This window comes from Heptranchias perlo, chromosome 29 (genome assembly GCF_035084215.1).
Source record: "Heptranchias perlo isolate sHepPer1 chromosome 29, sHepPer1.hap1, whole genome shotgun sequence".
In the NCBI taxonomy this organism is placed as follows: Eukaryota; Metazoa; Chordata; class Chondrichthyes; order Hexanchiformes; family Hexanchidae; genus Heptranchias; species Heptranchias perlo.
This window is the reverse complement of record NC_090353.1, coordinates 28,352,521-28,370,999: the sequence shown is the minus strand read 5'-3', so window position 1 is coordinate 28,370,999 and position 18,479 is coordinate 28,352,521. Positions and strand designations below refer to the sequence as shown.

General features: G+C 40.9%; 1 protein-coding gene across 3 annotated transcripts in view; it reads left to right on the top strand.

Moving 5' to 3' along the window:
- The first annotated feature begins 2,008 nt into the window (after positions 1-2,008).
- bsg (basigin) overlaps positions 2,009-18,479 on the top strand; it is a 37,372-nt gene continuing 20,901 nt past the window's right edge. For 2 of the 3 annotated variants that reach the window (XM_067968363.1, XM_067968365.1), the window contains exon 1: positions 2,009-2,231. In XM_067968363.1, coding sequence (XP_067824464.1) covers positions 2,165-2,231 — 67 coding nt within the window. In that variant the 5' untranslated portion in view covers positions 2,009-2,164. The remainder of the gene's footprint in view (positions 2,232-18,479) is intronic. The other variant, XM_067968362.1, reaches the window with a different exon arrangement.

The following is an 18,479-nucleotide window of genomic DNA, read 5'->3' as shown; positions in this document are numbered from 1 at the left end:
TGTGTCATTACTATGATTTTTTCCTCGATGTTCAAATCAGTAATATAATAATTAAGATTCCCTGCATTGCTGTTAGTATAATTGGATAATAGTATACTTTGCTAAGCTTAATTCCCTTTAATGTTTGATTGTAGTCAACACCACAAACATTGCATAACAAGGCTACATGCTGCATCTTGGAATAACAGTGTCATACAAGTTGCTTAATTATCTGCAGAAGAAAAGGTTGAGCAATCCAAAAGATACAAAAAAGCCTGATTAGCTGATATTTTCTCTTAAAAGTGTTGCTTTCATGTTATTTTTCTTTATAGGGCATTTCAAAGTGTGAGATCTGTTTGGAAGTGATGGGAGCCACAGGACATTTAACTAACCAATGCTGCTGTACAAAATTTAGCTTCACAGGTCCAGTTGAAAGCCGTCAGGGTGCCTAAAAAAGAATACCGTGCCAATATAATTAATAATAAAAATAAAATGTGTTGACTTCTGCTGGAAACATGCAAGGATGCTGGGTGAGTACACAATTGGGCTTGGCTGTGATGCCTCCCAGAATAGTTTGTTGACACTCATTGTTTAGATACACACAGTAAGAATGGCAACAAAGCATTTCTGGCACCTGGACAAACTGCTCCAGGATGAGTCACCATCTTCATTAGAAGAGAAAATTGGGAGTATCGTACAAAGACGAGATTTCATAAGTCCAATATTGCTTGCCTTAAGTTTACCAAATATATTTAGCTGAAAAAATGTGTGCCTTTATTTCATTAAAATATTTTTAAAAATTATATTCAGAATTAAAATCTGGCATATTTTGATTTGAATTATTCTGGAAGTCTCATTGTCAGATTTAAATTTTTTTTAAGATCAGTTAATTTATGTCAGTTTCATTCTCTGAAATAAATTCATCTCCATCTATTTGCATTCACTGTACTGCAAATTTTATGATCACTGGCAATTAGTTTTTTTTAAATTGCAAAGCAGAAGTGAAGGCAATTAATAGAAGAAAAGATTGCAAATCAAGAAGTAGTGCTTAGATTATGCTAATTTTGGGTTGTAAATTGTAAAAGGAAGTGAAAACTGAGGGATGGAGTTAAGCAGTTCCACTGTTTGGAGATCCTGGAAATATTGAATTGTAGTAGCAGATGGTGCAATGGGTATTGATTTTAACACTGCGATGATGCAGAGTAGGACAAATGTATAGGTTGCCATATTTAGAGCTTGAAAGGACAGTTCAATGGAGCAATGATCAGAGCAGTCAATACTGGGGAAATATTGAGAATGAGATTTATATCCAAAAAAAGTGTTACAGATTAACCCGAGAGCAATACTTATTTTAAGAGTGAGATGGATGAAAATAAACCACATTTTTAAATGAACACGGGAGTCTCACTCAAAGTGAGTCAGTTTTGACAGCTCTAGCACATTATAGTAGAGGTTGACAACCAATTTTCTAAAATGTATTTTTATTCTCCAATTTCGTGCCCTCCTATTCTAATGGCACGAACTCAGGCTGGGCTACACTTCCACGGGCTCCAGTGGTTCTCTGGTATATGCCGAGTGGCCATCCTGTCAGCAGCTATTTGGCTGCAGAGGGGAGTCAGAATCTAACTAAATCCTATCCTCACCAAGCTGTACAAGCCACTATCCAGCAGAAGATAGCAATCCTTTGTTCATTCGGCTACAAGTAGACATAATACTCCGTGTCGAGGTACTTACATCCTTTTATGCACCTAATAACAGGTTGATACAGTAATCTCCCCCCACATATCAAGGTGCTGGTACTTACTCTTCCCCTCCCCAGACGGATGCAACAGCCTGCTGCTGATTTCTCCTCCTTGCTGCCCGATTACAAACTGATGCAACAACGCCCTGGTCCTGCCGATTCCTAGTTTCCACCCACTTTGTTCTCCTGATCACCGTGCCCAGTCCTGCTTGCTGTCCCTCCACCCTCCCATAACCCGCCTACTGTCAATCACTCGCTTCCTGTCGCCCTCGCGCACGTCGCTCACGTCGGCAGCGGCGACGACGACGCGCGGGGGGAGATTGCACCGGCTGACCGCGAAGAGCAGCCAGAGGACACAGAAGCGGCGAAGGAGAGGAAGCACAAGGGCAGCAGCGGGCTCTGACTAAAAATTAACAACTAACAGCAAGAGCCACAAACACCGAAATGGGGTCGACGACGACGACTCTCGGCATCCTGATGCTGCTCTTTTACAGTGCGAGCGCTTACACAGGTAAGGGGCATAAAACTCCTCGTCGCGTTCAATAGTCCCCCCCTCCCCCTCCTCTCGATAGGTTTGGTTAAATTTAATTAAATCATAAACATTTTGAAAGTTCAAATACATTTTCCACCTTCATCAGCCGTTGGCCGGACCGCCGCGTGTCGTGTTTTTAAATGAGGACGAGGCCTCCTTTCTTTCTTTTTGTTCTTTCCACCACAGAAGGGGATTAAACGCCGCACTTTACCTTTGGATTAAACCGAAAGGGCCGATTTTTTTTTTAAATCCGAACATTTCACCGGCGGCCGGAGAGGAGCCATCGCCGCCCTCGATCGGTTTTGTTTTATTCACGCCCGGTCGTTGCCGGAATAACCGGTCTGAGCCTGTTTCTAGGGACGGCGACCCAGCGCCACCAAACGCCCCCGGTTCCCTTCGCCTTTCGAAATAGAGCGGTTCTAAACAACCTGGAACCTCATCCACAACAACTTGCATTTATATAGCACCTATAATGTAGTAAAACGTCTCGTAGCGCTTCACAGGAGCGATTGTCAAACAAAATCTGACACGTGAACATGGAGCTTAGCATCTGCTCTTGCAACCATGTAATTTTATGGGCCGGTTAAAGCGACAGTCATTCATCTGTACTCAATTATCTTATTCCTAGTAGGCTTTAATGTGCGTGTCTCCGTTTTTAGCTCGGAGTCTTAATTTTGTAGTTCCCTTTGTGGTTATTGCAAAGCAAACGCGGTGTTGACTTTAAGTGTTGGAACGTGGATTTAAGGTTACTGTATAAAGTTAAACATTTTATGTCAATCAGTATTTGTAGTGGCATCTTCTTGCTAAATTGTGGCAGTTAGAAACAAGGCTAAGAACTCACTTCAGATTTGTATCCGTAGTTCAGCAATGTCAACATCTTTGCAGATACCCACAGTTTAAAATGTAATTGAGTAGCCCTTTAGCGTGTGTTTCACTATTCGATGTACAAGTGTGCGATCACTTGACATGAAAACTAGTGTATAAAATTGTCTCAAACAGGAATTTAATGATTCCCTGACGAGGCATTGCTGTGTAAACGCACAGCAAGTTCTCGACCAGTTTACTTGCTTCAGCAATGGTCGGCGGACATTTTTCTGGGCTGATGCAATTGGAATTTCCATGATGATGAATATTAGTGTCATGATTCTTTTTAAATTTAGCACAATTACTGTTCAGTGTAGGGAAAGTTGAGCACAAAAAGTTCTGAGTTATAAATCAGAACTAGGTCAATAATGGCTTCAATGCAGACGGCTTTACGTAAGAACATAAGAAAAATGAGCAGAAGCAGGCCTCGAGCCTGCTCCGCCATTCAATCAGATCATGGCTGATCTTCAACCTCAACTCCACTTTCCTGCCTGATCCCCATATCGCTTGATTCCCCTAGAGTCCAAAAATCTATTTATCTCAGCCTTGAATATACTCAATGACTCAGCATCCAAGCCCTCTGGGGTAGAGAATTCCAAAGATTCACAACCCTCAGTGAAGAAATTCCTCCTCATCTCAGTCTTAAATGGATGACCTCTTATCCTGATACTATGCCCCCTAGTTCTAGACTCTCCAGCCAGGGGAAACAACCTCTCAGCATCTACCCTGTCAAGCCCCCTCAGAATCTTGTATGTTTCAATGAGATCACCTCTCATTCTTCTAAACTCCAGAGAGTACAGGCCCATTCTACTTAATCCTTACAGGACAACCCTCTCACTTACTTAGTAATCCTTTAGTGCAAAGGTCCACAGATGACAAGGGATATGGGCCAAAGGCAGATATATGGAGCTAGATCACAGATCAGCCATGATCTTATCAAATGGCGGAGCAGGCACGAGGGGCTGAATGGCCTGCTCGTGTTCCTATGACAGACTAGCACCTGAATCTATATTGAATCATGGAAGGAGGCCATTCGGCCCATTGAGTCCATGCCGGCTCTATGCAAGAGCAGTCCAGCTAGTCCCACTCCCCCACCCTATTCCTGTAGCCCTGCAAGTTTTTTCCTTTCACGTACTTATCCAGTTCCCTTTTGAAAGCCATGATTGAATCTGCCTCTACAACCCCCTCCCCCCCGGCAGTGCATTTCAGATCTAGAACCACTCCCTGCATAAAAAAAAGTTTTTCCTCATTTCACCTTTGGTTCTTTTGCCAATCACCTTAAATCTATGTCCTCTGGTTCTTGACCCTTCCACCAATGGGGACAGTTTCTCTCTATCTACTCTGTCTAGATCTTTCATTTGTAAACAATTTTACAACACCAAGTTATAGTCCAGCAATTTTATTTTAAATTCACAAGCTTTCGGAGGCTACCTCCTTCGTCAGGTGAACGATGTGAATTTTAAATACCTCGATCAAATCTCCTCTCAACCTTCTCTGTTCCAAGGAGAATAACCCCAGCTTCTCCAGTCTATCCACGTAACTAAACACCCTCATCCCTGGAATCATTCTTGTAAATCTTTTCTGCATCCTCTCAAGGCCTTCATATCCTTCCTAAAGTGCGGTGCCTAGAACTGGACACAATACTCCAGTTGTGGTCAAACCAGTGTTTTATAAAGGCTCATCATGACTTCCTTGCTTTTGTACACTGTGCCTCTATTTATAAAGCCCAATATCCCGTATGCTTTTTTAACCGCTTTTCTCAACCTGCCCTGCCACTTTCAATGATTTGTGCGCATATACTCCCACATCTGTCTGTTCCTGTACCCCTTTTAGAATTGTGCCCTCTAGTTTATATTGCCTGTCCTCGTTCTTCCTACCGAAATGTATCACCTTGCATTTTTCTGTGTTAAATTTTATCTGCCATGTGTCCGACCATTCCACCACCCTGTTTATATCCTCTTGACGTCTATCTTTATCCTCCTTACTGTTCACTACACTTCCAAGTTTTGTCATCTGCAAATTTGGAAATTGTGCCCTGTATATCCAAATCATGAATATATATCAAGAAAAGCAGTGGCCCCAGTACCGATCCCTGGGCAACGCCACTGTACACCTCTCTCCAATCCGAAAAACAACCGTTCACCGCTATTCTCTGCTTCCTGTTACTTAGCCAATTTTGTACCCATGCTGCTAGTGCCCCCTTTATTCCATGGACTTCAGTCTTGATGACAAGCCTATTATGCGGCACTTTATCAAACGCCTTTTGAAAGTCCATATACACCACATCAACCGCATTGCCCTCATCGACCCTCTCTTTAACCTCATCAAAAAACTCAGTCAAGTCAGTTAACACAATTTGCCTTTAACAAATCCGTGCTGACTTTCCCGAATCAGTCCACACTTATCAAAGTGACTGCTAACTCTGTCCCGGATTATCGTTTCTAAAAGTTTCCCCACCAATGAGGTTAAACTGACTGGCCTGTAGTTGCTGGGTTTATCCTTACACCCTTTTTTGAACAAGGGTGTAACATCTGCAATTCTGCAGTCCTCTGGCACCACCCTCGTATCTAAGGATGTCTGGAAAATTATGGCCAGTACCTCTGCAATTTCCACTCTTACTTCCCTCAGCAACCTAGGATGCATCCCACCCAGACTGGGTGACTTATCTACTTTAAGTACAGTTAGCCTATCTAGTACCTCCTCTTTATCAATTATTAGCCCATCTAGTATCTAAACTACATCTTTCTTTCCTGAGATTCTGGCAGCATCTTCTTCCTTGGTAACAGTAGATGCAAAGTACTCATTTAGTATCTCTGTCTCCATGAGTAGATCTCCTTTTTGGTCCCTGATCAGCTCCACCCCTCTTACTACCCGTTTACTATTTACATGATTATAGAAGACTTTTGGATTTCCTTTTATGTTTGCTGCCAGTCTATTCTCATATTTTTTGCTCCTCTTATTTCCTTTTTCACTTCCCCACTGAACTTTCTATATTCAGCCTGGTTCTCACTTGTGTTATCAACCTGACATCTGTCATATGCACCTTTTTTCTGCTTCATCTTACTATGATACTACTATCTCCAGTAATACTTATGGAGTAGCGGAGGTTTCGGTAGGGTCTAGACAAGCGACTACTTACCCTGGTTATCTTAATTTATATAGCTCCAAAGACTGGTAAATAATACCGACTTGGTTGCAAAATGTTTTACCAGTGCTGAATAGGGCATAAGGAACGTAATATATGGGGCAGATATTGCTTGGAAAGGAACAGTGAGCTCAACAGCGCTCACCATTGTTAGTGGCGAAATCAAGGAGTAAGTTCTGGCGTTTGCACGTGCGCAGTGAAACGCGGCAATCCGGAACTTGCTCCTGTTGGTTCGCCTGCAATGTGACAGCTTTGAATTAAAGGTAAATCGCCGGCTGCAATCAGTGAAATCATTGAAAAAGCACCAACTTGCTCATTTGCCCAGCTGGAAAGTAAGTAATATCGCCACAAAACAGATACATCTAAAAATACTAGATCTAAACTAAGTCTTAATAATGCAGCGCGTCCTAATGCCAGACAACTAAAAATTAAATTAAAAAAATGTGGCGTGTCATTACTCATTTTAATAGTTTTTGGTCATAAATTTTTAAAAATTAAAAATAGATTTTTTTTTTACTTTTCCCTTCTGTCTCTTTTATTTAATTCGGTTATTTCTTACCCTCTCTTTTTTCGCTGTCTATAACTGTTTTTACAATGACTTTAATGTTGTACCTTTCACTTCCTGGATTTCACGTTCCAGGCCTGCAGTAACAGTTTCGCAGCTTGTCAAAGATGCTGCAGTTTGATTGGTCGAGGGGAGGGCGTGCTCCTCTCGCCTCTCCCACGGGCCCTAGCTTCGCTTGAACTAACGCTGGGCTCTTCTCCGCTTCCTATTCGAGGAATTGCACCCAGTAAAGACCATGGTAAGTTAGTGGGTTAGTATAAATCTATGGAGTGGCGAGCACTGTTGGTTTGCTGCTCCCAGCAATTTCTGGACCAATATACACTCATAATCCAATAGACCCCACAGAAATAATTGTTCCCTTTTTTAGTTGAGTGTTGGATGAGGTCAGTCCAGATAAACCTATTACTGTACAAACTACTGATCCAGTTGTGAAAGACTTACTTGAATTAACTGTCAAGAAAGGAACATTTCATGAATAACCATGAAAAATCTATCATTTATATTTCTGTAGATCTAACCTGCTGACTTCACAGATCGCATCAGTTAGCTGGTGCTTGTGGAATGTTTTATCTTTTTTCAGCTGACCTGTTTGAGAAACAAAAGCTGATATGTCTGTCTATAAAAACATATTGAACAATGGAACAGTGTTAGAAATTGTAATGGTGTTTAACTTGTCTGCTGAGGGAATGTCTAATCAGTCGCTAAAGGGCAAGTTACGTAGGGATATTTTTGTATTAGGCCCCGGTTATTCGGCCCTGCCGTGGAGTCTTGCTTACAGCGAGTTTGGGTCAGAAAATCTGGCCCCAATCTCTAGTGCCCTATATGTGTTATGCCCAATTTTCCAGTGGGCTATTTTGGGCCAAAAAATAAGGGCATGCTACCAGCATTTGCGGGCCTCATTTAAATGATTTAAAACATGTCTGCTCAGTTCTCTGACTTCGGGTGTTGCCCCCCCTATAGTGTGCAGCATCCATATAAACTGGGTGCATTGAGTTGTGGGACTTGGTTTGCTCAAGCAAGCTTTTTAAAGGTGCAATGACACCTGAGGCATTTGGTCTGTACCTGTCACTACCCTAGGACCCACACCTACCTGGATTTGTCACAATAACAGCTGTCACTGAGTCATACTGTCTGCTGCAGGATTGGCTGCAGACATCATGCATAATAGTCACTTTCCATAGAAAGAAAGAGTTACAATGATGTGAAGTTTTCATGCCACCTCAGTCTTGCATTCCATCACAAGAGACTTCCCACTTTTGGTGCACCTTCTGAAGGAGGACCTCCAACCTTTCATCATCCAAAAATAGAAGGATTTCCCACATGCTTAGCTGTACCATTGTGAACAGTTAGACAATTTTTCTGACTTCTTCACAACTTCCTTCTTAATGGTGCACTGCAGCCCTTTAAGAGCTGCTGGATTTTCTACACCCCATCCAAGTATACTACAGGTCAAGCTTTTCATGTGCCAGTAGCCTATTTAAATTAGGAGGGCCATCTGTTGAAAAATTCAGCCTTGCTGTACCTTTGGCACGTGCTTGGGCCATGGATCATCTTCACCCCATTTTTAATAAAGAAAAATTAATTGGAGAAGTTGCCAACTCCCTTGAATCTTTGCAGTTAATATTTCATCAGGAAACATTTTTAAATGATACAGTTGTATTTTTAAAATGTAGAAATGTGTATAATATGCTATGGTGTTTATGTTCTGGAAGCTCTGCATTATTGTAGAAGAGAATTTTAAATACTGGTTTGATTTGTTCTCTGAGATGTACCTTTTAATTATTAATAGAAACTGCTTACATGTTAGCTAGACAGGCCTTGAGTATTCTCATCAAAGTTAGCCACAGTGTTGAAAAAGAGTGCAAGTATTGTACCTTTTTTAAAAAAAACTTGGATATAAAAACACCCCTTTCTATATTTATTACAGTAAGACAGTTCACACGACCTGTTTCTGTTTGAGATAAATAAATGTAGCAAGCTTTGAAATAAACACAGAAGCAATTCGTAAGTTATTCAGAACTATCAGCTGAACTGCTGTTTGAATGAGGATCTCACCCAGTTTGGCTGTGTTGCCATAGTTATTTGCATTCTAAGTATATTAAAAGCAGATCATAGGTACTGTAGATATATTATCCTTTTAAAGGGCTAAATACATTGCTCCATGTTAATAACTACATTGACAGGAATGGAAAATTGAACTGGGTAGGTAGTGAATCAAGTACAGTAGGAATGAGAAATGGCCTATCCAGTACATTTTATCTGAGTCCTTGTTCTCAGTTTAAGGTAAATATGATTCTGTTGTCACTTCACTGCATCGCCCACACTAGAAGCCCATTGTGTTCTCAAATAATTAAACAGATTCTCTGTCTATTGTGGTAGCTTAGTCCACGAAGTCACAACTCATAATGATAAAAATTGTGCTGCAGTTGTAATAGTGCTTGCAAAGTGCTATTGTGAAGAATGATGCAACATTTATTTCTGCAACTTCCTCCATTCAGTCCAGTTGAAGGATCCCTTAACTCCATTCTTTGTTGTCGTCATAGAATGAAATGGAGGGAAAATTCGAATCAGTCACTGGATGATTTGTATGCAATGTAATTACCTGTGAGAATATCAACTGCCTTTCTTTTGTCTGTTGAATGATGTATGTTAGGTATCCAAGATGCTTACCTGTGGATCAAAATCTCCTTTGATCTGGCCTAGGATAGAGTTGGTTCCTAAATATTGGATTTTTACCAATTGGGAACATTCTTTTTACTGTTAAGCATCGATCTTTACCAGTCCTTTGGGTGAGCAACTTTAAAGAGCTGAAACTTCCAAATGTTTAAGTTTACTGGGAGGATTGGTGGATCTGAGGGTTTTTATTTTTTGTGTATGGCGATAGTGAATTTTTGTTTATTGGGGCTTTCATTTCTAGGTAATCGTATGTGGTCTACTCAGTGGTTTAGACATTTGGACCCAGCACCCAACTCCAAAAAGTTGAATGTTCCTGGTATATGTAATTGGCAAATATAAGAAAATATGAAGTTCTTTACATTATGATTCCTAATCTTAAGATTGTGGCTTTTGGTTTAGTGCAAAGAATTCCCTGAAGTACAGTACTTTCATTTTGGAACATAATTTGTGACATTCAGTTTGTGTCATGACTCAGTGGTAGTGCTGGTGCATAGTCAGAAGGTCATGGGTTGAAGCCACATTGTAGGACTTGAGCCTTTGAATTGCATAGAGGTGAAGGTATAGATGGATGTTAATATTTTAAAATGTGCTTCCCAGTATCTTATTCCTGCCTCACCATCTCAAACAGCAATTAAGCAAATACTCTATGAAATAACTTATGCAGTGTTATAATTGGTAATGTAAATCCTGATTGTCATTAGTCAGCAGTTCATTTGACATCAGAGTATATTGGTATTGCTGTTAGTACCCGGAAGCAGCATCGAGCAGGAAGTAATGTAACCCGTCTTGGTGTCACATGCTTTCCCATATGAATGTGTTGCAAAATAATTGTTTGTACAATTTTATGTCACGTATTTTAACTAAGCACAATAAGAAAGATAGTTTTTGGTGAATTGTAAGCCATTGTACCTGGCACCCAACTCCAAAAGGTTGAATGTCCCTGCTACATGTAATTGGCAAACATAAGAAAATATGAAGTTCTTCACATTGATTCCTAATCTTAAGATTGTGGCTTACAGCTGATTTTTGCTTTTGTGCATGGCACAATTATATCCATAATTATAATTAACTCCATTGTACCAAATTCTGTCTTGCCTTTCAGATTTTTGCCTTCATTTTCTTTGTACACATTTTCAATTGAATTTCTTTCAAATGATGTGTTTCATGTGCGGTGGCAGCTTCCTGTCAGGAGCTACACTTGAGTGGCCATTCATTATATGTTCCATCAGTCATTAAGTACAACACCATTCTTTATGTGTGAGCCTCAAAAGCAAATATTGGCTGATGGCTTACTCAACTATAGAGCACTCACAGCCAAGCCTGTTCATACCCATTATTCCTCCAACAGGAGTTTTGATTTGTGCCACCAACTGACCGTGCTGGACATCAGAAATGGTTCACTAATATAGGCATCAGATTTACAGTTCTGTAAGATGTATCCAATTTGGAACTTCTGAATTCTCGCACTGTATTCTCTCCCATGACTGTATTGGATTGTAACATCCGCTGTTCGTAGGACTGAAACACAAAATGGAGTTGAGAAGATTGAGAAAGAGTGATAAAGATGGATAACTGAAAGGTATACAGTATGATTAATACAACTATTAAATTATAGCTAAACATGGTGCTTCAAGAGGCCTTCCACAGAATCTTGGGCAGTAATGCTTTTTGCCTTAGCTTCTGTACAGTAGTGTGATTAATAAGTTATTGTATACAAATTCAAATAACTGAACAAGCTGGTCCATTAATGAACATCTTGAATTACATTTCCCCCTGGATGACTCGGCCTCCTAAAACAGTGCTGCTAGCTTTCGCTCTCTTCCACACGCTGCCTTCCCTCTGGATGCTTCCTGCTCTAAAGAGTGTCAGCGTGAGCACGTTCCTCAGAGGTGCTACTAAGTGTGTCAGCTTGAGCTGATGATAAGTTGCAGTTTGAAGAAAGGAATATTCAGACATTTAAAAAGTCCCAAGCTTTAGAAATCTTGTGGTAAAAATCCAATTTTCTGCTGCTACAAGTATGTGGTGGTAGTAATAAATGTAATCAATAGGCAAATTAAAGCACCCAGTGATTTTATTAAGAAGCCTTGATTATGGCCATTTACCAGAAAGTAATAGAAAGAGTGCTTGAGAAAATGATGCCCCATGAAGTTTTTAAGTTTGCACATACTGTACTGTATTTTTATGTCGACAGTTTCATGTTCCTTAAAAGTAAAAATGAAAGCTCTCGATATACTCATTCCTCTAATCGATCGATGGCGCATCCACCTGGGCCCCAAATAGTACTGAAAAGAAAAAAAATGAAGAATTTTGAGACACCTGAAGGAGTGAAGTGTGAGGAATGCGGTGATTAGAAGAACTACTGACTAACCTGATGACCAGAGAAATTAGAATGGAACTATTTGGACCCAGAAAGGATGGAAAATGACAAAAAAGACACGTAAGAGACAGAGATCACAAGGAAGGCCACAAACTAGTGGCACCGAGACAGATGACTGAAGACCTCCTGCTACCATCTGGTCAGCTATTTCATATTACTTCCTGAATTTGCTAATCCCACACTTTGGGCTCGATTTTTGGACCTCCGAGCTGGCAAGTTCGTGGCGGGGGGGGGGCTCCGAAAATCGGGGATTCCCGGGGCGGGTCCGGAGCCCGACTCCAACCCGCCCACTTCCGGGTTCCCCAGTGACGCGCTTACATGCGCACGCAGACCCCGCATGCGGGACTGCCGGCGGGATGCCACTTAAGGTAATTATTTTGATAGTTCAGGTCATTAGCAGACCTGATTGACATGATATTTTCGGAGGGATGGGATTTTCATCTCAACTGAGACTGTTTCCCGTATTGGGGAAACACTCCCGGTTGAAATGGACGTGTTGCAGCCATCAGCCTGTGGCAGCTGCAGAGGTCCATTTGACAGGTGGGTGGGGGGGTGGGAGACCCTGATTGCAGGAGGCCACTCTGTCACTTTGGACAAAGTTTGGCCTCCACCACCCTCCTCCGAACAAAATTCACAAACTTGCACACTTATCCCGGTGTGCAGACACGTTTACCTACCTTGCGGACCCCCTCAAACGTACATCTTCCAGATGGGGGCCGCCGTAGCTGCAGTCATGACCTCCTCGGAGGACGAACAGCATCGCTGGCCACGCCGTCCACCTCTGACACGTGGAGCTCCACAACACAGTGCTGTGACACATCTACCTGCACAGCAGGAGGGAGGCCAACCGCAGAGAGAGATGCGTCGCAGAAGGCACTATCCTCGCCACAGGGTCTAAAGACCGAGGCTCAGCTTCCTGGACCTTCCTGAGCAGCAGTGCACACAGAGGCTCAGATCACTACATGTAGTCGTGAACATCTGCAGTCTCCTTCATGCCGAGCTGCTCCCGGCTGGCCCGAGCACCATCTTCTTACCTGTCGCTGTCAAAGTCACCACTGCCCTCAACAACTTCTCCACATCCTCCCAGGGTGCCACTGGGGACATCACCGACGTCTCTCAGTCATCTGCACAAAAGAGCCCTGCAAATACACCTACACCCACTCTGCAGTGACACAATGGGTGGCATCAGTTGTGGGTCTTCATATTGATCCTCAGGAAAGGCATTATTGCACAAACCAGACAAGATTCGCAAAGACATGGCAGTAGTGGTGACAATATAATATGTAATGTGAGTTGATCAGAAATCAAATATAATTAAAAACCATGACAAACCCTCAAACACCCTTGTGCATCCCCTTCATGCTCATGACACGTTTGCTTTACGCTTCCTACTGCACATATGTGATGCATGCCCTGTGGCTGCAGCACAGGTAGTGGCAGGTTGAGTGTGGCTGACTGTGAAAGAGATGTATGAGATAGAGCCATGAGATTGTATGAGGATTGTGTTGAGTGGTAGTGGTGGGATGAGTACTAGTGAGGTGAGTAAGTGCAGGTAAGATGAGGATGAGCTTTGAGTGGGTGTGAGGAGTGATGTGATAGAGTAGCGTTGGCAGAGCAGAAGGAGATGTGGGGTGGAGGCAGTGATGTGGCAGACGGAGTGTAGGAATGAGTAAGTGAACTCACTTCGGCTGACCTACTTGGGTCATTGAAGCGCCTCCTGCATTGTATGCAGGTGGGCGATATGTTGGTGGTGCAGGTGACCTCCTCTGCCACCTAGAGCCAGGCCTTGGTGGCAGAGGCAGGCTACTTCCGCCTGCCCGCTGGGGAGAAGATCCCTGTCCTCCCCCTCCTCCTCACCCCATCCAATAAGACCTGGAGTGAGGCATCATTAAACCTGGGAGCAGCCTTCCCCCTGGGCTGCTCCATGCTGTAATTTTGCCTATTTTCTGCAGCATCTGTCAGTGGAGGACTGCCCCTTTAAATGGGGCTCCTCCAGCTGACAGCCTACGATGCGCCTGTACAGTCTGCCCACTGCGCAGCTTTCCAGCGCAGGAAGCAAAGGTAAGTACCTTCAATCAAGCTGCGATTGCGTGTGGAGCACCCCAATTTCACTACTTTCTTCTCATCTTGTTTGGAGTCTTTTTAATCTCTGGTTGGCAATCATTTTGTAACCTTCCTTTAGGATTTGTTAATAATAACCTAATCTGAGTGTTGCTTTTTAGTGTCATTTGAACTTCTCAACTAGAACTGGTTTTTAAAAAAAACACAAATTTCAGACTTTTGCATCATATTAAGCCCCTCCATTTTGTTGCTGCTCTGCACAGGATCGTGACACTTGTACTGCACAGAGCATTATGTTGTATGGATCAATAACCCAGAGTCAAAACAAAACATTGCCTGCAGCTTTTTTGTCTGCGATGCCACATGGTGGATTTTTAAAATGTATTGCTTTGCCAAATGCTACACTTATGTAATACTTGTATCTCTGTTGTCTGCTGTTAAACATTAGAAACCCATAAACTCAGCAATGCAAGCCGAAACCTCAGTGTCTCCCTTTCCTAAAACCTTTTAGCTTATGTACGTTGTGACTTGGTTTGATAGTATTGGTCCAGTGACTATTTTGGATTATTACTATCCAATCTGAATGTGAGCACGTTGACATGCTGATACAAACTGGGTATAAATGTGCACGCACATGTCGAATGTTGAACAAGAGGTATTTCTGGAATCTGGATTATCACTTTTATCATAACTGTTAACTTCTTTGCAATGCTGTTTCAGATTCACTGTTAAATTGAGTCCTGTCTGTTTTGTGTTTTACACTTGGTAACTTAAATCCAGTATTTCTGATGGGATAAAATTTCCACTGGAAGATAGGAACAAGAGAAGGCCATTCAGCCCCTCAAGCCTGTTCTGCCATTCAATTAGATGATGGCTGTACTGCAACTCCATTTACCTGCCATGACTCCATATCCTTTAGTACCCTTACCTAACAGTGTTCAGAGAATTGTGACACTTAGCCTGTTACATACATTTAGGCTTGGTTTGAAGCTGAAAGTATAATTCCAGTAACCATTTATTGTGGATTGTTGCTGAATTACAATTCAAAGGACTGTATTTCACAGAAGTTTAATAAATTAATGTTGTGACCTTGCTCACATCTTCGGTATGACAGGATTTCATTCTTTCCCATTGCTGCTTTTCGTGACTTTGCGCATATTTTGTATGAAAATATTGGTTCAGAATTTGTGACCTTTATGGGTATTGCAGTCATAGGTGTTACTTTGTAATCCAAAGATTGTAGGAGTTTTGTTTTAAGAACATTAACAAGGTCTCTTTTGGAAAATTACAGGAGTGCTGGAATTCTTCAACTGTCATTTATAATATACAGTACTGATATAGCCCTTACTAGCAAATCATTGCTTAATATTTGATGGCTTTGCCAAAAAATTTAATTTTATGATCTATGGAGGCAATAACAGAGTTATGGGAAGGTTATTATGGCTTGGTATCTTTACATGAACAAAACTCAAGGGTACCTAATGGGCCCAAGGTGACTTTCACAGCAGCAAACAACAGCTCTGATTTGTGAGCAGTGAGTGTTAAGGCAAGAGTAGGATCAAAGAGCATGTATTTATTTCAAATATTTTAGATTGCTCTTGACAAGAAAAGGCCAATATTTGAAGGAAAATTGAAATTTATTACAGCAAATTCTGACTTTGTCAGCAATTTTTTGCTGGGTGAATAATTAGTTAGAATTTTGGTGATAACATAAGTGTAACACTTTCAGTCACGTTTCTGTCCCTCATAATCATAGTCAAAATATTTAACCAAATTTTTGTTACTTGCCATTGGCTTACTCCACATGCCTGATCTTGGTTCTGCTGGTTCTCCTATGCTTTTTGCTGCCTGGGACTGCAGTGTAAAAGCTTTTTTTTCTCTCTCTCTCTCTCTCTCTCTCTCTCTCTCTCTCTCCCCTCACCCATTTCTTCCTTAATTTACCTACAAGGATAGGTTTTGTGTGGGGTTGCTGAAGTTGGTTTTCCCTTAATGGTACAGAAAGTTGCTTACCCTGAAGGCACTTATGAGAATCTTTTCCCCTGAGTGATGTACTTGGCTCCAATGACTTACTCACATAATGTGGAGATGCCGGTGATGGACTGGGGTTGACAATTGTAAACAATTTTACAACACCAAGTTATAGTCCAACAATTTTATTTTTAATCCCACAAGCTTTCGGGGGCTTCCCCCTTCCTCAGGCGGTGTGGAAACCTGAGGAAGGGGGAAGCCCCCGAAAGCTTGTGGGATTAAAAATAAAATTGTTGGACTATAACTTGGTGTTGTAAAATTGTTTACAATTACTCACATAAGGCACTATATTTGCACTAGCACCTGCCATTTCTTTACCGATGCTTCTACCAACTTTTCCCATAAAGGCTTTCACTAAATTACTTTCCCACGCTACTGCCAAATCCTGCTTCAGCCAATATCCACTGTGCTTCTGGGTCTTTTTCGACACAACTTCTTATCAGATCTTAACTCAAACCATCCTTGACATAGAAACTCTCTAGCCCTCAACTTCCCCTTGAGAAATGACATTGCAGTTCATAGGAAATTTTCAAAGATTACCACCCAACAGATGTCCCCTTCATTTGCTGCACATAGATAAGAGAATGAACTCCAAATTATCTAATAACACAAAACAGTAATTAAATTTATCCATCAAAATGAGCCATTTTCTAACTGTTATTCATAAGCCACTATTATCTTTACTTCACAGCTGACCAATATTACTACAGCACACATTTCTCCTTTTTTCCACCAACTATAACTAAATATCAGATATCAACACAGAAGTCTACTAATTTATTCTATATCCCCAGTTCTGATGCATGCTTACCGGTTTGCAATATCTTACACTGAACTGAAACTCCACTTTTGACATAAGTACCTGTCCGTCCAACCTTAGCATGCCAGAAATAGACGTTACAAACTATGGTCCATGCCCTGCGGTTTTCCATAGCAGATCTACAGGTAGTTTTTAAAAATATATTTAACAGCTTTTTTGGTGCTGTATATTCTGTTCAAATTAGATTTTTTTTTACAGCTTGTATTTTTGGAGGGGGGCTGGATTTGGATCTTAAGACATTATAGAATCTTTCTCCAAGATATTCCTTTAAAGTAACGCACACCAGACTTTTGCCAATGACTATAAAATTAAACAGAAGGCCAGTACAAAGTTTAGAAGCTTTGTAAATATAGATCTAGCCAAATAATGAACTGTGATCAGAGATAAGCGTAGTAAATAGAAAATGTTTTGCACATTTTGTATTTTGTTTCCCACGTGACTATTTAAATCAAACATTGAAAAAAAAAACTGTTTCCACTTCAATATATTCTTTCTATTGTATGGTACGTTCTTGAATAAATGAGTAGGCAATATACTTTTGTCAAACTATTGTGCTGCTCATTCCAAGGAAGTAAGTGCATGACAGCAGACATTTCTACTCCTCCCTTTGGAACAAAAGTGTTTATAAAGAAAGTTTGTAATAAAGGGAGTATGACATTTTTTATTTGTATTTCACTATGGATAATGATTTACCCAATTCTCAACATTGATTGTGAATTATGAGCTCATTCATATATTGCATATTTTCTGTTAATAGTAGAAAGCATTCATGAAATTTATGGAATGAGTAATAAGGTTTATTCTGTGCGAGGTAAAATGTGTCTTTATTTTCATATAAGATATTTTAAACTGCATTTATTCTTGATCTAGTTAACATTTATGTATTAACATCCATTTTATATTGTGCTATGTTTTTGCTTAACTATTTGCTGCTTTGTTTTCAAAGCCACAATTTTTTAGTTTTTATGAACTGATGAGAATGGAACAAAACCATCTCCTTAGTGGTATGATAAAGCACTAATTGGACTGACATTTAACCTAAGGCAATTAGGAATATTCCTATCTCCAGTTCTCTAATGGAGTAAAATATTTTAACCCATGCACAGTACTGCATTGCTTGTTCACTGTTTAGTAGCTGCAGTTTTATTTTTGCTTTTTATAAAATTTGTTATCTCCACAGCGGTTCAAGAAGGCGGCTCACCACCACCTTCTCAAGGGCCGTTAGGGATGGGCAATAAATGCCGGCCTCGCCAGCGACGCTCACATCCCATGAACGAATAATTTTTAAAAATTCCAGCATTCTACAGTTACACATCATCCTTAGCAAGTACTAAGTCCATGTGAAATTTTCATATGTCCACTGGAACTGTATGTCCAGCAATATAATTACTAAATTTTGCCTTCCAAACTTGGGTTGGATTAGTTGACTATCATACAAGTAACACCTTTGCTAAATTTGATTGTTTTTTAATCCTTGTTTTCTAATCCATATGGTTACCAATGTGCCAAATAAGCTCAGTGACAGTGCCACTGCACAGTTTTGGAGTGCTGAGAGCGCTGACAATGAATGCAGGATCCAATAGTACATTGGAGAGATGCTGAAGGGAAACTAATTACAAGCTGACAACTTTTTTTCAATTAGGAAATTTATTGAGGATAGGCTCCCACATGTGTGGGTTGGAGGGGTAAGG